The sequence below is a fragment of the Psittacula echo genome (assembly GCF_963264785.1).
Source record: "Psittacula echo genome assembly, chromosome: 2".
NCBI lineage: Eukaryota > Metazoa > Chordata > Aves > Psittaciformes > Psittacidae > Psittacula > Psittacula echo.
The window spans coordinates 136485910-136509560 of record NC_137737.1 but is presented as its reverse complement, the minus strand read 5'-3'; the positions used below and the strand labels follow the sequence as shown (position 1 = coordinate 136509560).

Here is a 23651-nt window from a genome sequence, read left to right as displayed (position 1 = left end):
CACTTGTGCTAACTTGACTGTATTCATTTAGCTGTTTCAATTAAACTGTTGTTACTTCTACGTTTAAAAAAATAAGAACATCTATGGCAGAGACTATAGTTCAGGGATATTCGGGTGCTTCGAGATCTGCTCTTACCAGTTTAATAACTATGCAGAATTGGAAGATTTAATCCACATTTATTACCTGGGATTTTTAAAATTCAAAGATAAATACAGGCAAGTGCCAAATATTAAATATTTTTCATTAAGGCTAGGATGTTTTAGAAGGGTACTAGCCTCAGGTTTTGTATGATAGCTCAGAGAAAAACCAACAAACATGACACCCTTACGTTAGCTGTAGATGAGTAGGATACGCAACTGGGAAGAGTAATTTTAGCAACATGCAGCTTCTGACTTGAAGTAGCCAAAACTAGAGTTGGACAGCTCTAATTGAAGTTCTAGGTCAGTTCTTCTAGTTTCAGAGGGGAGAACAACTTTATCACCATCCTTTGCACAGCTATTCATGATTATATGGTTGAAACCAGGAATGGTGGGAGCATGCAGAAAGATAAAACTACTCATCAGGCAAAAACAGTATCTGGAGGAAAAATAAATCTGACAGCTTTGGGCCGGGTCAGCAGACAGCCCTCAGGACTACATACATACACCAGTGTCTTCAAGGTTCTTTCTTGACTGTTGGCAAGGGCTGACACTACTGTAAACCATTACTTGTGCTGTAACATCTGCATCTTTTCTTAGCCTCTCCCAGCCCTGCACATTCCTCAGATTTTCCAACCTTGGCTACATCAGTCCTCAGACACAGGAATCACTTTAAATCAAGGTACTGGAATAGCTATAGTGTCTTCTCCCTCCCCACACCCTCAAAGCCCAGAAGCCTTACTCCAGGACAAGGAATTATTTTGTAGTTTCACTTTAAGCTTCGTGTCAACCAAAACCATTTAGAAGAACCACTTTTACATCACAATGATCAGTGTAATCAGTGGAACCACTCAGGGCATCTTCAGAGTTAAAGGAGCTGCAGTCTCCTCCCCCTGAAGCCACAAGACTGCAAATGAAGGGGATGACAACAATGCACAATCCTCTATCTAAAAAGTTTTGGTAGGAGCTACTTCCAGAAAACAATGGCAAAGATGTGACTGTTTACAGGTGTCAATGAGCTGTTAATCTTGGTGCATAGCTGCAACTGTTTAAAGAAAGCAAGCACACAGTTCAGGAAACCCTAGGTTTCATGTTGACTTATGCCATAGGAAACCCTGTCTAAAAAGGCCACACAGTCACAGTTGTCCTCAAATGTACCCAAAGCATATTGTTCAGCAAGGCAGGTGCAAACCCCTCCTTTGAGAGCTAACCTTGTCCACACTTGTTTTGAAGATACTTCTTGCCTGGTACAAGAATTATGCATGTTGTTGAGCAGGACTCTTCAGTTCCAGCCTCCTGCAGTGCAGGATCACAGCTGCTGCTCTGGGAGCACAAATCCCTCCAGGACTGTGGCTTAGCTTTAAGCACCTGAGTCTCAGTAACAGAAACTGCTCTAGAGCAAATGCAACAGCTGGCACAGCAGGGTTCAAATAAGCAAACACATCTATTGCCAGTACTTTCAGAGGAGAGCTAGAGGCCAATTAATGCCTCTAGTGTCAATCTCAAAAGGTGCTTCTCTATTGTAACCATCAGAAGGACTCTGTTCATACACACAGAGTAATTGGCACAAAGTGGCCAGAAACTTAGTGCCTACCTGGTGATTTAGTACCATGTGAACTCCATGGGTCCTAATATCTGTAGAAAACTCCCCCAAGAACTCCAGGATGTCCCTTATAGTAGCAGCATAGGGAAGACCACGCAAACGTATGCAGTCTCTGACATTAGTGGGAGGCACAAATTGTTGAGGTAATACTGGAAGAATAGGAGGTGTTGGGAGAGGAATGAGAGGCGTGGAAGAGTACCTGTTCAGCACCTGTGCAAGCCAGAAAAACAGAGGTTACAGAAAGATTCCTTACTTATCCTTCAACTCAGAGGAACTGAACATAACACCAGTGCCATGTGTTTCCACTCTGGACAGTATTTCAAGAAAAATAAGTGAGCTAGATTCTGGGCTTAAACCACAAAAGCAGTGCTTAGAATTCAGATGTTTAAAAGTAAATATTTAGGCTTTTTTTTTCTTAAAAAACATAATTTTGCTTTGAAAAATTTACTAAAAATGTTATGCAACTCTCAGAAAACTTCTTAGAGCATGAAACCTGTCTTTCTACAGCATTTTTATTGGGAAAATAGCAAAAAAAGTAATTCTACTATGTACAGTCATGGTGACACTTCTACTCAGAATAACTCCTCAATAAAACTTTAGGAAAGTCTGGGAACTAGAAGCTGTATCACTACTAAACAGCCCTGCCTTGAGATGAAATAGTTCATCAAGTAACGTAGGTGGTAGTACTGAGTCACAGTCACGCTTTGACATTTTTTCTTACTATTTTAACAGTAAAAGCCTGGCCTGGTCAAGAGTTCACTAACTAGTCACTAGCCTTTGACTCTGAGCAAGATTAAAGTTCATGCACATTTATATAGTTAAGCAAAGAAATGAGAGCAGTTGAGAAGAACACGATGAGTGCTGCAACTATGCCTTCTCATCATCAAATGTCACCCTTCAAACAAGGCACTGAAATCTCTACATATCTGGGGGAACAGTGCTGTGCCATCACCTGGTTACAAGGACATGGCTACTGCTTGACTGTATTTGCATTACAGATGAGACCTTTTAGAATCACATTTAGAAGTTTGTGACATCAACTGCAGCTCTACAAATCTTCAGAGAAAATCCTCTCAGCCCTACTTTCTTACCCTGACAGCATAACTAAATCTAATGGTCCATAAAGCCATGTTAATGCAAGAGGGGGCACTCTTCAATCCCAGTTGCACAAAGTCCTGCCACCCTCTGCTAGACAGCCAGTGGTGGCAGAAGATGGCCAAGAACTGCCCTTAGAGGCAACTTGTAAGACTCTTCAGATACATTGCCCTGAAGACAACTACATCAAAAGGCTTTGTTTTTCTGTGTCAGTGAGTAAATATAAGTCTTTTAGATCAAGATTTGTTGCTAACTTTCTTCCTGAATAGAACATCATTGGACTCAAATTCAGTATCTGTAGCGTAAAGCACTAGACCTACATAAACTTTCTGCTGTAACTGCTGTTTGCAAGGCTATCGAATGCCAAAACCCCACAGGTTTGTATGCATGCGTATGTGTATGCACACACATGTATGACTGAGAATATCCACATGCCATGAAGTCTTACATTTAGAAGGAGCAAAGCTTCATGGAAATTCAGACAGTGCTTCTTCCAGCAAGAGTCAAGAGTGAGAGAAGGAAAAGAAAGCTTTCAAGTCATGGCCAAGTAGTATTTGCTTCCACTACTGTATGCCAGTGTAAGAATTTGGATTACAAGAAACCAATGTTTGCAATATTTACACCCACCTGCTGAACTTCTGCTGCAGTGCTCCTGAAGAGTTCAATGTACCTTTTCCCCAGCAAGTCCTTATGCTTTTTCAGTGCATTTTGTGCATATTCCTCACAAGCAAACAATACAAAGGCATCCCCTGTTGGCCTGCTATCAGGGTATGTGACAAACAAGACTCCCTCCTTTCCTCCTGTTACAGGGCAGTGTTGGCCAAAGAATGTCAGCACTTCTTCTGTTGTAACATTGAAAGGAAGACCTCGCATCCTGACAATCACTTGGTTTTCTTTTGACAAGAACTGTGCAACCTCATTGGAAGTACCTTTAACAAAAAAAATATACAGAAGCACTTAAGTCTATGTGGTCATAAAAGATCATGATAAGCAAGTCTGGCATAGCTACCTCCTCCCCAAAGACAGAACACAGCAGGTAGAACAATATTTGCTTCCAAAGTAATTAACACCCCTCCTCACCCCTTTTTAATAAACTAGAAATATTGTATAGGACATTTCCCATTAAAGTCTAACAATGTTACTCCATTTTGAAGAGATTCATCCTTATTCAAGGGGAAAATAAAAACTACTTAAAGTTCAGAGCTCAAGGAAAGCACAGCCTGTGAACCTTTCACATGGGCCCTACCTCTGCTGTCATGCACCTTGCCTTTCTAACTTATGAATACCTTTATCATGCTCTAAAACCATAATATATAGTAGCCAAGTACCCAGACCACTGTGCTGGGAAAGAAAGCTGGAAGGGCGTGTTGAAAACATGCCCAGGAATTTCATCCTATCCCAATAAAACTGTCAAAGTCTGCTAGTTCCACTTTCAGCATCTCTAGGAGAAGACCTCTGACGTGTATATTTATAATACTACCCTAACCAAAGCTAGCTGCTAACCAGCTTCACATCTTAATATGGGTCCTTTCACTTACACCCAGCTCATTCTCCAAAGAAGTTTGGTTGTGCCAGGCACACCCTTGTTATTTACACTGTGATATCTGTTTGCTTTTACATGCAAATCTCCACAGCAACAGCAGTTATTGTTTTTCAAAAATACTCTAGCTTTGGTTTTTAGTAATCAATAACATTTAGGTTCCTTCAGTTAAGATGAGCTACCAAATTAAGTTCATATCCAAGGTCATCATCTTGCCTGATCAAATCCTTATTTGATAAGCTGCTTGAAAATGGAAGGAATATGGAAGAGAAAGATGGACAGATAAATCACAGAATGCCTTAGACTGCTGCTAGCAGAGTACATAGTAATCAACATACCAGATAGCTACTTGTTTAAAGAAAGAAAATGAAAACCCGTATCTAATCAGGGCAGTTTACAGCCCAACACTGCAGATGCTGATGGAGCCCACTGTCATTCCTACCCACTAAAAATTACCTCCTGCAATTTTAAGGAAGTCTTCACCTGTTGCCTTGTATACCTAAAGAAAGAAAAGAGAATGTAACTGGCATGCTTTTTGCACTCCTGTTACAAACAGGACTTCAAAGCCAGTGTCACACACCTCAATGTATCGATTTCCCATGTGATGCTTGTGCCTTTGTAGTGCTAGATCTCTATGCTCTTCACTTACGAACCTCACAAGAGCCTCCCCATTCCTCCTACCTTGGGCATTAAGGCAGACAGCAGCACCTCCCCTGCAAGATTTAAATCAAGAGTGAGAAAACTCTATGACCAACACAGACGAAGCACTATAAATGCTTAAGTAAATTCTTGGTTACTAACTTGGCAATATTCAGGCCTTTGAAGAATCTTGCTATGTCCTGGTCAGATGACTGCCATGGCAGTCCTCTTGCTCGGATAACAGCATTGTCATCCACAAGTTCCATCTTGCTGCTGCAGACACAAAGAGGGAGTAATGCAGAGACATCTACCTTTAGTATCTGACAGGCAACACTCTCCCTGTTTGTCACCTATGCTTCAGTCCCTGTTCCACATCTATTGGATGGCACTGCCAGGGCAGCAATGGCTAAGTGCCACCACCATCCAAAGCCACTGCATGTGTTTCTCCTCAGGAAGCATCTGGTCCTTTTTCACCTCCCCTTTCCTGCTTCACCACATTTGCTCCTAGAGCTCTCATTTCTTTGATCATGTTCACAATTTACTCCTGACACACCAATGGTTTGTGCTTCTCCATTGTCTGAACAGGGCTACTGGTACAAAATAAAGCACTTGCTATTCTAATCTCAGCTAGGTGGAAATTGAAACAGATCAGTTAGATGTAACTGAGGTCAATGCTTATTTTTTGTACTGTAATCACGTTTAAGAGCCAGTTACAAGCCAAGACCAAATCTGTTCAGGGTTATACTGAGCACACAGAAGACTCCTGCCCAAAGAGTTTAGCCTTAACATAGCTCGTTTAGCCGTCACCTTGCTACTAGAGACTAATATAGCTACAGGCTACACTGGCTGCTTAGCATGGGAATAGCTCAGCCACAGAAAGCCATGTTTAATTGGTCATTACCACAGCCTCTTTTGTTCTGTTACTTGTTAAAAGTAACATGTATAACAATATGCTCACAGCTACCCAAGGCTGCCTTTCTGGCTATTGCAAGGACATGTTTTTGCACAGAAGAGACTATATGATTGATTAAGCAGATCAAGTCTTGTTAGCAGCAGAGGACTTTTTTTGCACAAAAAGGCTGTGGTACACCTCGTTACAGGAGGGTCATGTTTCTCTCTCATTTTAATATCTCAGGTGGCCTTTCTGTAGGTGTCTGTCTCAAGCTGTTCCCTCTCACCTCCTAATTCTGTACTTCTCACTATCAAAAATAAAATGGGAATCTTCTACCTCACCCCAGGATTTTGTTATTGAAAGGGGAAAAGCTTATGGCCATGGTAAAACAAACTCTGAGCTAATCTCACTGGATACTTTCTGTCAATATTGTTGTATTCTTTTCTTGCTTTTTTTGGCTTGGATGCACCAGCATCATCTACCATGATGATAGTTTCTTAACGTGGAAAAGGGAAGTAAATACTCATGCAAGACAGGAGTACAAGCAATACCATCAAGGGAGTACCCAGCAAACCATTAAGAAAAATCTGTAATCACACATAGAAGTATAATTACAGAAAAACAAAACAAACCCCCCAAAACCCCCGCCAAAACAGTAATCAAAAGCACGTAACACTTTAGGTTTAAAATCTATTCAGGAAGAAGACAATCATAGCTTAAGCAATTCACTGGTAGTACAGTATCCTTATGGAAATGTTTCTTCCCTATTAAAAAAAAAAAAAAAAAAAAGCAAGCATGATGCATATTCAGTAACTGTGAAGCAAATTGCAGGAAGAATTGTAGAGTTGGTACCAACAGGGTTACTCTGCAAAAATGCTTACTTCTCTGTTAATAGCACACTTAACACCCATTATAAGCATTTACTAGCAGGACCCAGAACGACCAGCAGTTAACAGGCAACATCGAGTGTAGCAAGAAAACTGGCATGCATCTCATCATAGATTATCTGTTCCTTTCCCCACTTAAAGCACCTAATCGATTCCCACAGCAGTGGCAAGATAAATAAAATAATGGTAACAGTTATTTGCAAGTTAGGAATACAGTGAAGTGCAGTTTATCCAAGCTGTATCTTAGAATGGGAGGGACAGGGATGGATGACGGACGGGGTGAGGGACAGACAGGTAGGGTATGCGCACACAGCAAGAAGAGAGAGAAAGCACTTACCACGGCCCACTTTCAAACTTGTAGCTTACTCTTTCTGGATCTGAAAATCGGTGATCTATGAAATACAGCACAAGTTATTTTCTTTTTCCTCAGCATACAGGACAGGCAGTAAAACCAAACAAGCAAGAAAAAAAAAAAACAACCCACCACCTTGTTCACAACAATCACTTACTGTATGGTTCAGATATTAGTGTTAAAATAATATTCCCCATATCTTCAACTTGAGAGGCTCCATAGGGAAATGCTGGACTGTTCTTGTCAAGATTTAAATCTTTATGCTGGAGTTAAGTCAATCATCACCAGAGAGATTTCTAATTGGCTTCCTGTTAGGGCAACAAGCTTTCATGTTACCCTTGATGGTAAGTCACTTCTCAGGGGAAATCTTTAATCCATTTTCTTGCTGGGATACATTAGCTGTTCTGTCTTGGCCTCTAGCTACTGCCACCTGTGGGAGTGCAAGGTCACTCCAGAAAGTGTCTGAGGACATGAGACCCCATAATAAGGACATATATATTTAATATACTTATGAATTATGTATGTTTGACAGATAGTTTTGCATCAAGAGATTTGAGTACTCTCCTCTTTAATTAAGATCTTTAACCTCTAATTTGAAGAAGGAGAAGCAAACCATCAACTAAGAGCTCCAGAAACAGAATATGCTACATGCTTTCTGAAAAAGCAAATCCCAAAACAGAATAAATAGCTTACTTCTTTGACCAAATTCACAAATGGCACTTGGTCTAAATCTTGCCTATTAGAAAATACAACCCAAGTTTAGTGCTGTTAGACAGAAGCATTTTGAGAATATGATAAGTGTATGCCATTGTAGATAACCAAGAGACAAAACGGAGTCCCACAACACATATGTTCTTTGATCTGAAGGATTTTGGAAGATGATAGCAAGGATAAGCTCCCTGCCAATAGAGAGCAGGAAGTGTTCTGTTCTGGAAAGAGGCTGTAGAATGACTTGATAAAACCCCGTTAATAAAGGGAGTCTGATACCACTTTGTTTCACGCAACTGTAAACAGTTTATCCTGCCTCCTGTCACACTTGCCCCTCTCTAACACCAGGCTACAGGACTGTAAGATTACTCACAACTCTGTTCCATCACTTATAAATGAAGTTTTTAAGAGGGTTTTATTCACTCACATCTCCTTTGATGAGTGTAGGGTTAAAGAACCCAAGACAACAAAATACAAACCAGCCAAAAATCCTAGCAAAAAAAAACCCCAAACAAGCAACCCAAGAACAGAACAAGTAATGAAATATAAAACAGTCTTGGGAAATTACTTGGGTTTTTGGCTCCTTTCATTACTTTACATCATGACTTCAGAGCAAAAGTGAAAGTTTCTTAAACAAGACCTATCCTGGCATGGCAGTACAGTAATGCAAGACATTCAAAATAGTCAAATGCACCAATTATTTGCCCACATCTTCAAAAAAACTACATGGGACACATTGCAAATGCTCAAGAGTCTGCATTGTGGTGCTCAAAAGCTGGCTCTCAGTCCTCTTAAATAAAGAAAACCTTGCTTTTTTCCACCTAGAGCTGAGCACATTTTGAGTTGGCAGATGCCTACATGCAGGGCAGGGAACAGAAGGTGTCAGAAAGAGACGCCACACACCAGCTTTGCTGTATCATCTCTTCAACGGGGGGCAGCACAAGTCTGATTGTGAAATAAAAATCTTTCCTATTATTTGTGGGTTAACTGCAAGTCACTTCTACAAAACATTGTTGTTTTCGAAGTTTAACTGGTATCTTGTCATGAGATGAAAAATAATTTCAAATGAATTCATTAATTCCTCTTCCACAGCAAGTAAAGGAAAGCTGCTGTGCCAACACAATACACTTTGAAGCTTTGTTGGTTTTAAGTGGGCATTGGAGTCTGTAAGGTGAGAGGATGGTGCTTAGTCTTACAAGAACATTGGCAGTTTAAATGAATCATCATAGTTAAAAACAAAACTAAAAACCCAACAAAAAAAGGCAGAAAACAAATCAGTGACCCCTCCCCCTCCAGCTGCATGACTCAAGACAGTTTCCTAGCCATAGCCATTACCCTCCCTCCACATACTTTCTTCGGAGTAAAGTAGTGAGAACTACTCAGTGACTGGTTTTCTTAAAGAAAAAGAAAACCAAGCTAAAAATCTTGAACCACATGCAACAACCCCAAAGCACAGTTTCTGAGACTATTAGTATCTGTGGCAACAAAAAGACATTCAAAACAACTTTATTGCAGTATCTCTTCCTAAACAGTACACTCAAGCTCATGCCTCCCCTGTCCCCTGTTGAATAGGGGTTGAAAAGAAAACTAATCAGACTCCCTCACAGAGAGGGTGCCTAATCAGTACCACACAGATGTTTCTGGGCACAGTGTATTGGAGCTGAGGAGTGCTTCTTTTCCTGACACCCTTTCCCCTGCAGAATCTAACAGCTCTGTGCTTGCTCAGGCTGTGCTGCACATCCATGGAACCAGAAGCTGCTGAAGGCACAGGTATTGAAACCCTGATCTTGCCTGACCAATTTTTACTAAGATTTTTGAATTGTCATCTTTGTCAAAGTCAAGAGAAATTGGGCAGGAGTTTCAATAGCTATTACAGCTGAGGACACGCATGCATGTACACATACATGCACTTGGCTGTTAGACTGTGCTGTCAAAACTCTAGGCATTTTAGTATTTCCTTTTTGCAGAGCCAAAGATCCCTACAAGTGATCAGCTGCCCGAGAGAAAATTCCGCATTGTGAAGGCACTAGGAATTTGAAGCAAGGCTATCACACAAAGAAAACAAACTCCCTCACCCCACATCCATTTTCATCAGAAAATATTTTAACTTCAAATACCAATCAACAGGAGGTCTAGTTCCTAAAACTCACCTAGTGCCAACAGAAGTCAGTACCAGGTGTTCAGACAGAGTCAGTTGTGCCAAGGAACTCTAGATTAATATAAACACAATCAAAGGGGGGAACAACATGGTGAACATTAGCGGGAATGAAAATTGCGCACACCTCTGCCTCTGATTAGCTAGAAGCAAGGCTTCTAGGCAAGACTGGAGAAGAAACTGATAGCTTTCTGCACATGTGAGGAGCGTGCTAACAGTAACATTAACCAAGTGAAAACCTGAAGTCTAATGGACAGCCATGGACAGAGACACTAGAAATCATGGGCACTTGAGGAAAAGCTGTTAGTAGAATAGTCTTTTTAAAATCCACCCCTTGCTCTGTGAAGGGATAAGAGACCGCATGTGTGTGTGCGTGCACGCGTGTGTTTGCAGGCACACAGTGATATTTGAAAGTTGCCTCTCCTGAACAATTGGAAAGTGGCTAAATCCAAGGTCACATATGAAGAAGTGTTAAAAACCAGACTTGGCTGTCTAAAGCTACTATATGCAATAGCATGCACACATATAATCTAAATGAAGCAATGGGCAAAAGACACTCCCAAACAACAAGGCAGGATGGGAAAAAAGGAACAACTTCTTACTGCATAGCAGCACCACCACCTCCTGCAGCACTCAGCAAGTTAGTAAAGGGGACAGGGAGAAACATATTCTACATCAAGGTGGCCTACATAATATGGAAGAAATTTCTATGTTATTTCCTTAGATTCATCACCACGGCTTCACCCACTGCCAGTGCCTCCCATAACTTCTTCCCTCCCACTGTCTCTTCCATTTCTCAGTTGAGAAACTCCTTTAACTATGCCAAAAGAAATACTGAAAAACTAATTTCGCTTTGAGATGACACAACATGAACTAGTCTTGCAATTGTGTTCTACACTGATCCTCTTCCCCCTTTGTTCTGTTTTTAAGTCTCTTCAGGCAGAAGATTATATCTTTTAAAATGAAGTTTGCATAAATGTAATCTGATATTACTCAGTTCCTGGGTACAGGAAATACTAATAGCAATATGCAAGATTCTCATGTAATACCCAGTAGCAAGATTTTTATTGCCACTTGTATACTATTGGTTATAACTGCTCCACATCACTGTTTTCAGGACAGCCAAGTTAAAAACAAAACAAAAAAAATCCAAACTAAACAAAACCCACACAAAAAAACCAAACAAACCAAGCCAAACCAAAAAAGTCAAAAAAGCCTACAAAACCAGTTTTCAGTGTTGCAGTATCCAGATTGTATACAGCACATTAAGCAGGCTGGTCTGAAGTATGCTTGTATTTCTACTGACAGCATCCAGTAGACGTTCCTAGTAAAGAGTTATCCTCAGAAATGCAGTTCAGAAGCAAGTGGAGCAAACCATGCACTGGAGGAAGCATGAGCTATTTGCCATTTAATAGCTTCTGCACACCCAATCTTGAGGCAAAGGATGAGTCTTCTGCAGATCTAATATGAATAGTCATGCAAGCTTTGTTCACTCCACCCTGAAGGCACTCACAGGGTGAAAACTGGCTCAGCAAGCTTTGCAAATCAAGAAGTGCAGCAAGTATGGGAGGTACAGAGGGTGCAAGAACAACCCTGCTCCTTCTGTATACTTACACATGGTAGGGGGAAAGAAAGAAGATTTCAATGGCCCTGAGTTCCTCTCTGCAGGAACATGATCGCTTCTCTCCCGTTTTTGGTTACTTTAAATTTCTTGTAATTGTTCTGCTGTTGCTACTCTTACACAACACTAAGTCTGCCAGAAGACTGATTCCTACCCTAAAACCTGTTTCGGGACCATAAGTTAGGTAGCAGTTGCACTCAGAGATAAGTTACAACTAGCATCAGTTCTTCCTCAGTCCCTCATATTCCATGGCATTTTAAACATTTCCTTACCTTTAATTAAAATAAATCAGTGGGTGTTTGCTCAAGAAATGTATAGTTTCTCAGGGAGAGGTGATGTAAAGCTTTCACCTGAGCTCTTGGATTTGGAATCGTTTCCTTGCTGTACAGAGTATCAAGCAGTTCACTGAAACAGTAAGTTCCAAAAAGAATCTTCTAAAGGAAGAATAACCCAGCTGATTAGTTGGTTTAATATCTCTATGCTATTTTTCAAGACTGTGCTTGCCTTGTCCACAAGAAATACATAACCAAGCAACAACTATGCAGTGTGTTATACACTGGATTATACATCCTGAATGACTGCACAGTCAGCAGTTATCTACCCTACTGTTGGGAGCACATTCTCCATTTGTTTGTAATCTGTTTAATCAAATGATACCCATCAAAAGAAAAGCTTTTTGACTACTACTAATAATTTAAATGACTGTACAATAATACCCAGCTTTCCCCTAACTTTCACATCATGCAAGCTTCTGTTTACTGATTACAACCATTTTACTTTCAGGTAAATGGAGATGTTGTAAGTACATGAATGGATGTGCTCCAGGACCATTCCACTACTACCAGTCTCTAAATGCAGGTTTTCTGCATCTCTAGTCAGTACACTACCCATAGACAAAAACCTTCTATACCCACTAAGAAAACCAACAAACCTGGCCCAGTATAGTTTGTGTGGCACAAATCATGGAAAACTTCCCTCACACAGTCCCTTTAGCTATGGGGTGGAAAATATGCGCTTTCTACAAGAATAGAAGAGCTTAGTCAGATTCTACACATGAATCTGCAACTTCATTCCAACCTACTCCATTTGTTTTTGTGTCCTCACCCCAGCATATCTGCTTCAAATCCAAGTTACTTTTCATTTAGACAGTCTCTTTGCTACGTAACTGTCTCAGGAGGAAAGCAGCTTAGATGAAAAAAACCAAACCTCTGCACAAAACTGTTTGAACTAGTCTTTGCACTTAGCACCTGCTTCAGCAATTATTTTTTTAATCCCAAGCACTACATGCATGTCCAGACTCTCCAAGTGCAATTAACTTCTACCACTTCTGACAGCAAGGAGATGAAGTCGGCAGATTTCCGCAAGGTGAGGAGAAATGAAATTACCATATTTGTCAATAAAAGGAAATAAAAAGTTATTTTACCTTTTTGGTCTCTGCATCCTCCACCTCCAACACTCTCAAGAGATACAGGGCAGGCACAGTTAATTTCAGTCATGTTGCATAAACATGGCAAGTTTACAGATGAGAACATCAGTTACAAATCAGCAGTTACACAACAAACCAAACCACAAAGACTAAGATAAACCAGAATAGAGCAATTTAGGTTTATATACCTTAAGAAGCATATCGGACACAGAATTCACACTTAAGCTGAGCATGCTCGGATAGACTGACCAGGCCTCAAGCAACATTAGCAGGGGCCAAACCCACCCTCAGATGGTACTGACTCTTCAGGGGCTTCCTGACAGTCAGGTAACATAAGGTGGTCTGCCCCGTCTCAGCAGGCACTGTCACAGTGCCTTAGCTGACCAACAGTGCTCCAGGTGCTACAGTTGTATTACTAGTTCCACAGTACCAAGACATACACACAAACAGAAAGCAAAGGCATCTCTCCAAAACAGCTGAAGTAGCTCATTGTCTTTAATAGACCTGCTCATATCAAAGCATCCCTGAACAATGCAGTAAGTTTTTGACCAAAACTTTCAGAAGCCTCCAGCTTCTAGACTATGCAACAAAAGCATTTATTTTGCTTTTTTACATAAGAATTCACACTCCTACACTAAGTGTACTGCTTTGCTTCAGAGTAGGGGAAGAAGTGATTTCTACCCCTTCACTAGGGGAGATTAATCTTAATTTGCACATGGCAAAGCAGAGCAGATAGCCTCCAGTATTCAACCTTATGGTTAAGCACCAAGAAAACCCACACCTACATAATGTGCCAATCACATTCCCTGCCTTAGGTTCACTCCCGAATCAAAGAGGTTCACAACAAGAATAGCTGGTCCCCTTCCTAAAAATTAAGACAGTCATTCTTACTTAAAAATCTAACTGATGGGACAATCAACCTCACAACTTAAATATTAGGATTCATATTGGCCATATGAACAAAGTGCCAGATGCACTAAACTGTGAAGTTTACAGACAAAACTACGCACGTAGTAAAGAAAACATACAGAAATCAAGAAGAAATACAGGACTTCCCCCCATGGGAGCATGCATTCTTGTATGTTTTTATCTTTATCTTTGTGAGAAAGCTCAGTACAGCTCAGAGTCACTCATTAAAGTTATACCACTCTTGAACATGTGTTGCAAGCATTACTCACCCATCTCTGTCCTAAAATTCAGGCAAAGCTGTAAGAACAGTAGACACCATCACTGTTAAAAGGATACATTCTATCATGGCTGCAACATCCAGTTTGCTAACATCAGGTGAGCCAGGGCAACACTTCTTGAACTCCTTACGCAAGTCAAAAAAGGAGTAGAAGCATTCAGGCAGCAAGATATTCTGTAAAAGGACAAAGTTACTGCTGTCAACCTGGGTAATCTTAATCTACTTTGTCTTTAGATACTAAAACTTTATAACAAGTTGCTTATATGGGTATGAAACACAGTCTTTGCTACAGAGAAACTCATATAGCTCTTCTTAGCCACCCAAGTATGTTTATGAACTTTTTTTTGCTTAAGCAGCTTTCTGTATGTGGTTTAAAAAGGGAAATGTGCTTTTTCACTGCCAGAGAAACGTTTGCTATTATTACTAGTGCTTCAAATCCAATATATACATAGGAGAGCAAATGCTTGCTATTGCAACATTTATCATCAATTCTTGATTCCAATTTTAACTGTAAAAAGCCAGAGGGCACACAGTTCAGTTTATAGAGCCAAGTAAATTTTGCAAGACTAGCAGAAGATGTTTTGGTTTATAGACAAGTCTGAGTTTTCAAAGAATAATCACACTTTAAAAACTTATTCCTTAAACCAAAACTAAAACCAAAACCCAAAAAACAACACACAAAAACCCCAACCAAAACTAGGATAAAAGCCAACTGTGTGTAGATGAGGGCTTGATATGGCACAGAGGTTGTCAGTCTAGGCATGGTAACTGCTTTAATTGCAGCATATGAAGCCAGAGCTTCTCTACAGGCACAATATTTTGTATTCCACTTGGCTGTTTGTTACCTGAAATATCTTTCCAGACCAAAAGCAGGGGCTTTCTGTGACTTAACAGCTACTTAGCATCTTGGCATTCTAACAGAATGACAAGATACGTGAAAGTACATTTAGGGAGCTCCAAGAAATAAGCCTGAAACAAGTTCTGCTTTAAGAGCATGTTAGCATACAGGCAGATGCATTAGGCAAATGATACTCTTTAAAGACAAACTTATGAAAATGGAAGTGCGCTTGCCAAGATTTCCTGCCCTGGTTTTAGTATGGCTATTCTTCTTCCTCAACAAGTGACCAAGTTCTGTACTTCACTGACATTCAGTTGGAGCAGTTGACGCCAATTCATTCTCCGAACACCATGAACTGCTAGATTGCTTCAGAGTGGCAATCTTAAAAGAGAAATATAATCCAACAAGTCTAGTGATTTATTTCTGCCTATCTGGATTTCAGTGACCCTGCTACTCCATCTTCAGAATTCACCAACGAACTATTACAGGTCTCATAAGCACCTGGTTTACTTAACCTATAGGCAGCACAGAGCAGCTTTCAAATGAATAATTCTTAACAAAACAGCAACAGAACATTTTGATGATTTGATTCCTATCAGTGACCCTGTGATGATACAGAAAAAGTATGCTTACCCCTGACACCAGACAAACTTAAATAATCATAGGAGTTGTCCCTTCTTTGCCTGCAGTTAAGTTATGCACATAAAAGGTTAACTGTATAAACCACATAACCATTGCAAGTGAGAAGAAAGTCTGTTAAAAGCCTGTTTCCACATTTTATCACATTATACCCCAAGACAAGTTATGTATATAAGGATCCTCTATTCATTATGAATCATGCTCACTGTTTCTCTTCTAAACCAAAGATATAAATACTTAGAGCACCAAGAAGTATTAAAGCCAAGCTCATCCAATATCAGTTCTGTAACAGCACAGACTTGCAGCAGTGCCCCTTCAAAGGTGAAACAACAAATTGATGGGCACAGAGGTCAGCTGCAATGAGAAGAGCAGAACAGCTCAGTAACAAAGCAATACATGTCTATAGCAAACCACAGAATGATTGAAGCAGTTATTTCAGGACTAGAGACTTGGCATATTGCTGCAACCCTATCACTAATGAAAAGTAGGCAGGATCTCATAATACTGTTTGCAATTTGGCAACTCTGAAGACATAGAAAACTCTAGAATATGGGACTAGTCATCACTCATGGCCTGCCTCAAACTGCTGTTCAGCTCCTTACAAATATGAGCACCACCCTCAGCTTCAACTGACTACATAAAGATTGAAAGTTGCTGAAGCTAAAGGTGAATGTAACATTTCAAAAGACAATTTATGATTAAAGTGGTTAACTATTTGGCAATGCTTCCACATCCCATTTATTAACCCATTGTAGCTACAAGTACTCTGTCAATGCATTGCTCCTTTCTTAAACACATAAGCAGAAGGCATTGTCTGTGCCTTTCCCATGGACAAGCTCTTTAGTATGGTAAGCATATTAACACACAAGCAATGTTTGTACAATGGTTGTGTGGAGGCACTCTCATACTAAAGAGAAATTGATCAATTTTGCAAGAAATCATATAAAGCACACTAAAAGTCAAACTGAAACTACAACTACATACCTTCTTGGAAGCTTCAGGATGCAGAACTTGCCTAATGTGCAGCTGCCCATCAGTACAGAAACAGAACGAAGTACCTACACCAATGTTCAATTCATTGCTCACAGACTGATTAAACTGAAAGCAGGAACAACAAAAGACACATGTAAAAGACAAGAGTGGCTGTGCCAGGCAGTGTCATCTGCTGTTGACATATTATTCCAGGGCAGCAGGAACATGGAGCTAGAATTCCTCTCTGTACAAGCCTAGCCTTTCATTTCTGTAGATTTGTTTCTTACTATCTATACACATAATAACTTTTATTATATTATTTTCACAAGGAAATTGACCCTATTCCCCACTTCTAATGAGGCAAGTCTACATTACAGGAAAACCCTCAGTCCTTTTCCAGAAGGATTTGCAAAAGCACTGCAAGGAGACATAAAGCCAGCTGCAGAGAGCTATAGTAACACCATGGCAGAGAAGCCTTTCAGACAGGGCACTCAAGCATGTTGAAAAGGAGATGGGTTTTCCATCCTTTCCTCAATGAGAATCATGCACACTTCTCTATTTATATAGAGGCTTCAGCATTGTTTCCTTTCCAGGACTGATGAGCCACCACAACCCTAAGCAAGGCCTGCCATCACCCAGGCTTTTCAGGCGCACCTAAACTTGGCCTCTTTCAACACCAATTGGGGCTCACCCTCAGCTGAGACTCGGCGTCCAGCATGGCAGGAGACCAGGGTAAAGAGATACCTGACCCTGACCTTCCTCTCTTGGTGTTCACTCCCTCCCAAAGTGAACGAGCAAAACACAAGGGGGAAATCCCCATAAAGCCCACCATAGACCAGGCTGCCTGTCACACATATGTCTGTGGTGCCCCTGTGCCAGACAACGCTGCCCCAATAACTGTGATGGCAGAAGAGATAAATGGATAACACTGCCTCTACCGCACCAGGAAGCCCCCAAGGAAGACCAGCACCCAGCAGCCAGTTATGGGGTGTCACCTGTCTCAAAGCCTGCTCCAGCGGTGGAGCCAGTGCCAGGCTCTCCACATCCACCTGGGTGATCTCCTGGCACTCAGCTGTCAGCTCCAGGTGGTCAGGCCGGACCAGCACATCATGCAGGTGCCCCAGCTCCAGAAAAAGCAGAGGGTGGGTGAGTCAGCTCCCCGGCCCGGAGGTCCCCACCTGCAGCACCGGCCCCTACCCTCCACCAGGGCCTGCTCCAGCCTGGGGGACCCACTGCCAGCCCAGTGCTGGGGCCGCACCGACTGTACCCAGCACGGCAGCGCCAAGGGGAGCAGCAGGTCGGGGTGCCCTCCCTCGCGGGAAAATACCTCCTTACTCCTCAGGTCGACCACTTTCCACAGGAGCTGGAGCAGCTCTCGCTCATCCGAGCCTAGCCTTGACCCGTTGTTTCCCGACGTGGTCACGAAGAGGATCACCAAGTAGTCAGGAGATGCCGTCATGGTGCCACCGGGCCAGTGGGAAGAATAAAAAAAGGGGGAAACGGGGAAAGGTGGGGAGAGGCAAAGAAAATGGGGGAAAGAGGCCAGAAACTCTCCTTGCCCGAGGCCCTTCCAAGCGAGACGCAGGCCTCGCTGCCCAGGTGCCGGCGCGGGAGGCGCACACTGCCGCTCTCCCCCCTCACTGTCCCGGGGCGGGCGGCGGCCGCTCCCACGCCGGCTGCACCGATGGGAAGCGCGCAATGGCTGCGGGCTTTTCAGCGCGGGGCCGCGGCCCTACCTGCCCAGCCCCCGCCCCACGTGGCGCAGGTAGCACACACCTGGCGCCGCCCGCCCATTGGCCCCGCCGAGAAGGGACGTGGCAAGCGCGGCGGGGCGGTTGGCGGAGTGGGGTGCCGTGATTGCAGGCGGGACGCCCGGCGCGGTGCCGGGACTGTGGACGTGCCGTCCGCAGCCGCCCGGGAACTACCGACAGCGGCCCGGAGCCTGCCGGGCTGCGCCTCACGCCGTCGGGGCGCACTGCCCGGGAAGGTGCCACTCCGCACCGACGGGGCGGCGTAGGGGACCGGGCACGGGCGTGACCGCCCGCTCTTGTCGGGACATGTAGCGGGAGGGCAGAGCAGGTTCGTCCGCAGCTCCATCAGCCGGGACGGAAGGGGAGGGGAGGCGACTATGCCGCCCGCAGCCGCCCCGGCGAGTCTCCGCCCTCGGCGCCAGGCGAGCGCGGCCGTCGAGGGCCGTCGGGAGGAACTGGTGCTGCGGGGCTGACTGCCGGCGGTGGGGCGTTTTCCTCCATCACGCTTAGGGCAGCGGCGCGGAAGCTTTTGTGCCGCCTCGGCACGGCCGATGTAGTCCTGTGTCACAGCCTTCCCTCGATGAGCCGTGGTGATTCTGGTCCTTGTGACAACAGCCTTCTCCTGGTGATCATTTTTTCACTATGAAATTTCTGTTTTAAATGTGTATTGCTCAAAACCTGTTTTTTTTTTTTTTTTTAATGACAAATAACTGGAAAGGTCAGTCAATGCAGGCTAAAGAAGTCACTCTAACTTTCCCTAAGGAAATCCTGTAGGACACTTAGTTTTTTTAGGACCCCGGTTCTGTCCTTCCAACTTAATACTGATGCTGCTTCTCTAAATTTTCCTTCAGATGCTTGTGCACACTGTGCTGTCCTTCATCGCCATTCTTTGTGCTGGTGCAGGCACACAGATTTCCTTAGTGTATATGCGTTGTTGGTTTAGCAGGAAGGGAGGAGAGGTGTGTGTGGATCCCCTAATGCCTGGAACCCTGGTCCTGCCCTAGTGCAGTGTGGGGCTTTCTGCAGTGACTGCCACTGAACTCTTTTGTTTACGTGCTTCAACAGACAGTCTTCACATGACACAGGGTGGCTGGAGTAATTTTCACCCGTTTCTGGTATAAGATTTAAAAAATGGCATTCTCTGATAGCAGACACGGCAATTTGAGGGGTAAACACAGAACCAAAGGTGCTCCATTTGTTGGAGGATTAGAATGCCTGGTTTTCTTTGAGTGTTTGTCTTCTAACTGTCTGATGTGTTGAGTAAAACAGGTGAAGCAGAGCACTGGGACATGTGTCCTAAGTGGGTCTGCAGCCAATCTGTACTCAATACCTGAGAAGTGGGGCTGGTTCTTGCATAGGGAGTTTTTGCTTTGTGACCTGTGCCCAGCCTGGGATTCAAGGATATAGAGGAATTCTTTGCACAGTTTCCCTTTCAGGTCTTAGTTTAGTGCAACATCTTGAAAAAGATTTTCTACTTTAGTAAAGAAGTCCAGGAGTACAGTTCTGCAATGACTCCACCCTGGAGCCTGCCAGGCAGACAGTGCCTGCTTGGTTGGATGGTCATCTTCCAGTGAAATGTCATCATCCGTTCCAGATGGCTTCCTTCCCAAAGCCTGCTTGGCTTTGGAGATGCAGCCCTCATCTTTGTGAGAGCGATTTTTGGATGGGTCCCTGTTCCTTTAGTTGTGATTTGTTGTGCTCTGGCATATGCATTTATTTTTCCCCTCTTACGCCTTATTGTCTCATTCTGTTCTGACTCTGTCTGGGAGCATCAGACTCCCCAGCTTTTGCTACAGCAGGCTGCCATGACACATAGTAATTCCTTTCACAGGTTAAGTTGTACCCTAAAAGTATTTTCAATTCCCATTACGCCTTTTGGGTTCTTGATTAAATCCATGGTTTTATGTCTTTACTTATTTAGTTATTTATTGTGGAAGCTGTTTGCCACTAATTGCTACTGCAGTGCTGTTACCTTTTATTTTTCTCTTTCTTGGGTAACACATTTCCTAAAGTGTCTGTTTTCCAGTCACAGTTCCCATTCCACCCTCTTTCTTTCATGCCTGCAGTATCTGGTCTGACAACATCCACCAGTTGGTCAGGTTCCTGGGTTGTGGTGCCCAGGCCTCTGGCATTCTTGTACTCCCATGCTGGGTGCTTCTCCCTGGCTGTTCGTTCATTATCCCAGGCCTGGTTAAGCACAGTCTTTGCATGAGGTGTCACCTTCCAGGTGACATCAGTGTTGTTGCCTACAGGAATATATTAGAGCATTTTGAGGCATGATGACCTCTCAAGGCTCCTCCCAGCACCTTGTTGCTGTATTTCTCTCCTCTGATACTCCTGTTTCCCACCTGCTGTCTGTCTGCCTAACTTCCATCCCCTTTGCTAATCTCCATTAAACTATTTTTCTGCTCTTTTTGTATTAGTTCTGGTTTCCCACCATGTGTCCTTTTGTGCAACTTTGTTTCAGGCCATTTCTGAAACTACTCACACATTCCTTTGTGCCACCGAGTTGGTTTTAACACCACCCCCTGACCATGGCAAGAGATCTGTGGGCCCTCTTATTTATTTCCCCCACATTCCTGAAGTGTCTTCCCAGTTTATGTTGAAGAAACCTGTGACTTTGCACATCTTGCTGTCTCCATTTTTTTCCTGTGAGTTCCATGTCTCCCAGCATGCTTTATTCCTCCATAGGAGGGTCTCCAATTCACCCCAGTACCACCTACAGCTCCATTATCCTTTCCTGCACAGACCTTTGGTCTGTGCCAGGTCTCCCACCTATATCCCACTCTTGCCATCTGTGCTCATGTTTTCTTTCAGAATATGAACCTGCTGGAGAGGGTTCAGAGAAGGGCCACAAAAATGATCAGGGGGTTGGAGCACTTCCCCTAAGAAGAAGGCTAGGAGACTTGGGATTGTTCAGCCTGCAGAAGAGAAGACTCCAGGGACACCTTATTGCAGCCTTTCAGTTCTTACTGAAGGGGCGTATTACAAAGACAGGGAGAGACTTTTAGCAGGGCTTGTCATGATAGGATGAGGGGTGATGGTTTTAAACTAGAAGAGGGGAGATTCAGGCTGGATGTGAGGAAGAAGTTGTTTACAATGAGGGTGATAAAATACTGGCACAGGTTGCCCAGATAGATAGTGGATGTGCCATACTGGAGACATTCAAGACCAGGCAGGCTGTGGCTGTGGGCAACCTGATCTAGTTGAAGATGTCCCTGATCATTGCAGGGGTGTTGGGCTAGATGATCTTTGAAGGTCTCTTTCAACCCAAACTATTCTATGATTCTATGATCAACTTTTTACAACTGGAATAGGAGAATCAGCAGAGCTGTATCATTTTGATGGAATTTGTTAATGGTTACCACCAACTATTTTTAATCTCTTCAATTGCTTTTGCTAACCAAATTCTGTTCTCTCCACTTCCATCAGTCAATAAATAACTCTCTGCCAATACCAATGTTGTTCCTTGAAATTGGTCAGCTGGGTGTGACAAACACTTCTGGTTTACCTTGCAGCAAAGAAATACCACTGACCTGTGGGGCCAGCCATGTGCTGAAATCAATGATGTGTTGAGAGCCACCCAAATTTAATCTTGCAAAGCTGATTCTTCTCATATCCAGAGCTGTAGCTGCTACTGGCAGCAAGGGAGTCACTGCAGATAAAAATGCAGGGCTGGAAATCCCCTGCCAGTTACTGAAAGGACTGGCACTAGCTGAGCTTGTTGCAATACTGTTGCAGGTTGTCTCAGGAGAGAAGCATCTGACTGGGACTGTGCTTCTCCTGCAGTTGTATGTGTGATGATGCCCATGTATTAGATCTGCAAAGCTGCTCTTGCCCAGAAGTCTCCAAAGAGCCCATAAAAGTAACCGAAGTAAGCAGTGTCATTTGCAGCTGTAAGGCTTTGTGTTACTTTAGCAAAATACAGATTGTTTGTTTTGTTTTCTACTTTAAAAAAAAAATATCTGTTTAACTGCAGGAGTTTAGATCTGTTTATGCAGGAGGATGAGAGAGTTTCCCAGCTTGGGGCAGAATGAAAACAGGCAAATCTTGTATGGCCAATGGGCCTCCCGGATTTTCAGCTTCTGAAGTGTTTCTATGAAGGGATTTGCAGTATTTTACTACATCTGCTGAACTAGCAGGAGGAGGCAGTACCATGTTTTCAGTGGATCTGAAAGCAATTTCAGCCAGTGAGTCTCCCTGCGCTGCTACAAAACACCTCTTCATGTGCGCCAGTAAAACTGGTTGTGGAGCTGCACGTTGTGGTCCAGCTCCCCAGCACATGGTGTGGGGCCAGGAATGTCCTGAACTAGTTTCACCACTGAAAATGGATGTATGGAACCACAGCTTTGTTTAAACTGATGCAAAGTCTTCAGGTGAAGTCCAACCTAGAGGGTTGCTACTCCTGGTGCAAGTGGAACCTTGAAGTGCTGAGAGAACAGCAAGCTTAGCTACTGAAACTAAAGAGGGACTTGCCAATTCCTGATGTGCACACATAACATCTTATTTTATTAAGGTGATCCAGAAACAAGACACAGATAATAAGGCCTAATTATCACTAAGGAAAGTGCAGGTATGTGGCTGAGGCTCCATGCAGCAGTTCAGAGATGTTACACATCCTTTTCTAGACCTCCTCAAGGCACATGGTGCAGTTTTGCTGTTATAGACTTAAGAGCTCCTACACAAAACTCATGTAACCACACACTGCTTGCATAAGATGAGTTCCACATCATTGTGCTGGCCACGGGCAGACTTTGGCTTCATGCTGTCTCTAATGCATGTAAAACTTAAGTTGTTCTTGCAGAAGGACATTGGATGCTAAACAAGAACATGAGCTGCAGAGAGGTTCCAAGGAATTGTTTTACATGTACTTGAGAGAGACGATGGTTTCTCCCATGGGAAAAGGGGTAGTTTTAAATAAGGAAAAGCTGCGAAGGAAAGTCCTCAAGCAGGACTGCATTTAGCCAGTGTTGATCCGGAGCTAAATCCCGCGAGCCGCAGCCGTAGCAAGGCTAGGAGCACGCTGCAGTGGGGTCTCCAGAACGCCGTGACACCGCCCGAGGGCATCACCCGCTGCTCACACGCTTATCCTGCAGCACGAATGCAGCGGCAGCGGCCCCGCTCCGCCGCGGGCCCACAGCTCTCCCTCCTCTGCCTCCAGCGGGCGGCGACAGCTGAGGGAAAAGCCGGCGCGGCCACTCCGCTCTCC

General features: G+C 43.3%; 1 protein-coding gene across 1 annotated transcript in view; it reads right to left on the bottom strand.

Annotated features, from left to right (window-relative positions):
- Positions 1-18150, bottom strand: part of ESRP1 (epithelial splicing regulatory protein 1) — a gene marked incomplete at both ends in the record, with an annotated part of 33419 nt that extends 15269 nt beyond the window's left edge. Inside the window, 11 exons of the mRNA XM_080611108.1 lie at positions 1733-1951; positions 3464-3765; positions 4833-4875; positions 4957-5089; positions 5178-5288; positions 7132-7186; positions 7304-7402; positions 14302-14416; positions 16704-16817; positions 17687-17815; positions 18019-18150. Coding sequence (XP_080467234.1) covers positions 1733-1951; positions 3464-3765; positions 4833-4875; positions 4957-5089; positions 5178-5288; positions 7132-7186; positions 7304-7402; positions 14302-14416; positions 16704-16817; positions 17687-17815; positions 18019-18150 — 1452 coding nt within the window. The remainder of the gene's footprint in view (positions 1-1732; positions 1952-3463; positions 3766-4832; positions 4876-4956; positions 5090-5177; positions 5289-7131; positions 7187-7303; positions 7403-14301; positions 14417-16703; positions 16818-17686; positions 17816-18018) is intronic.
- Between the last annotated feature and the right edge of the window lie 5501 nt (positions 18151-23651).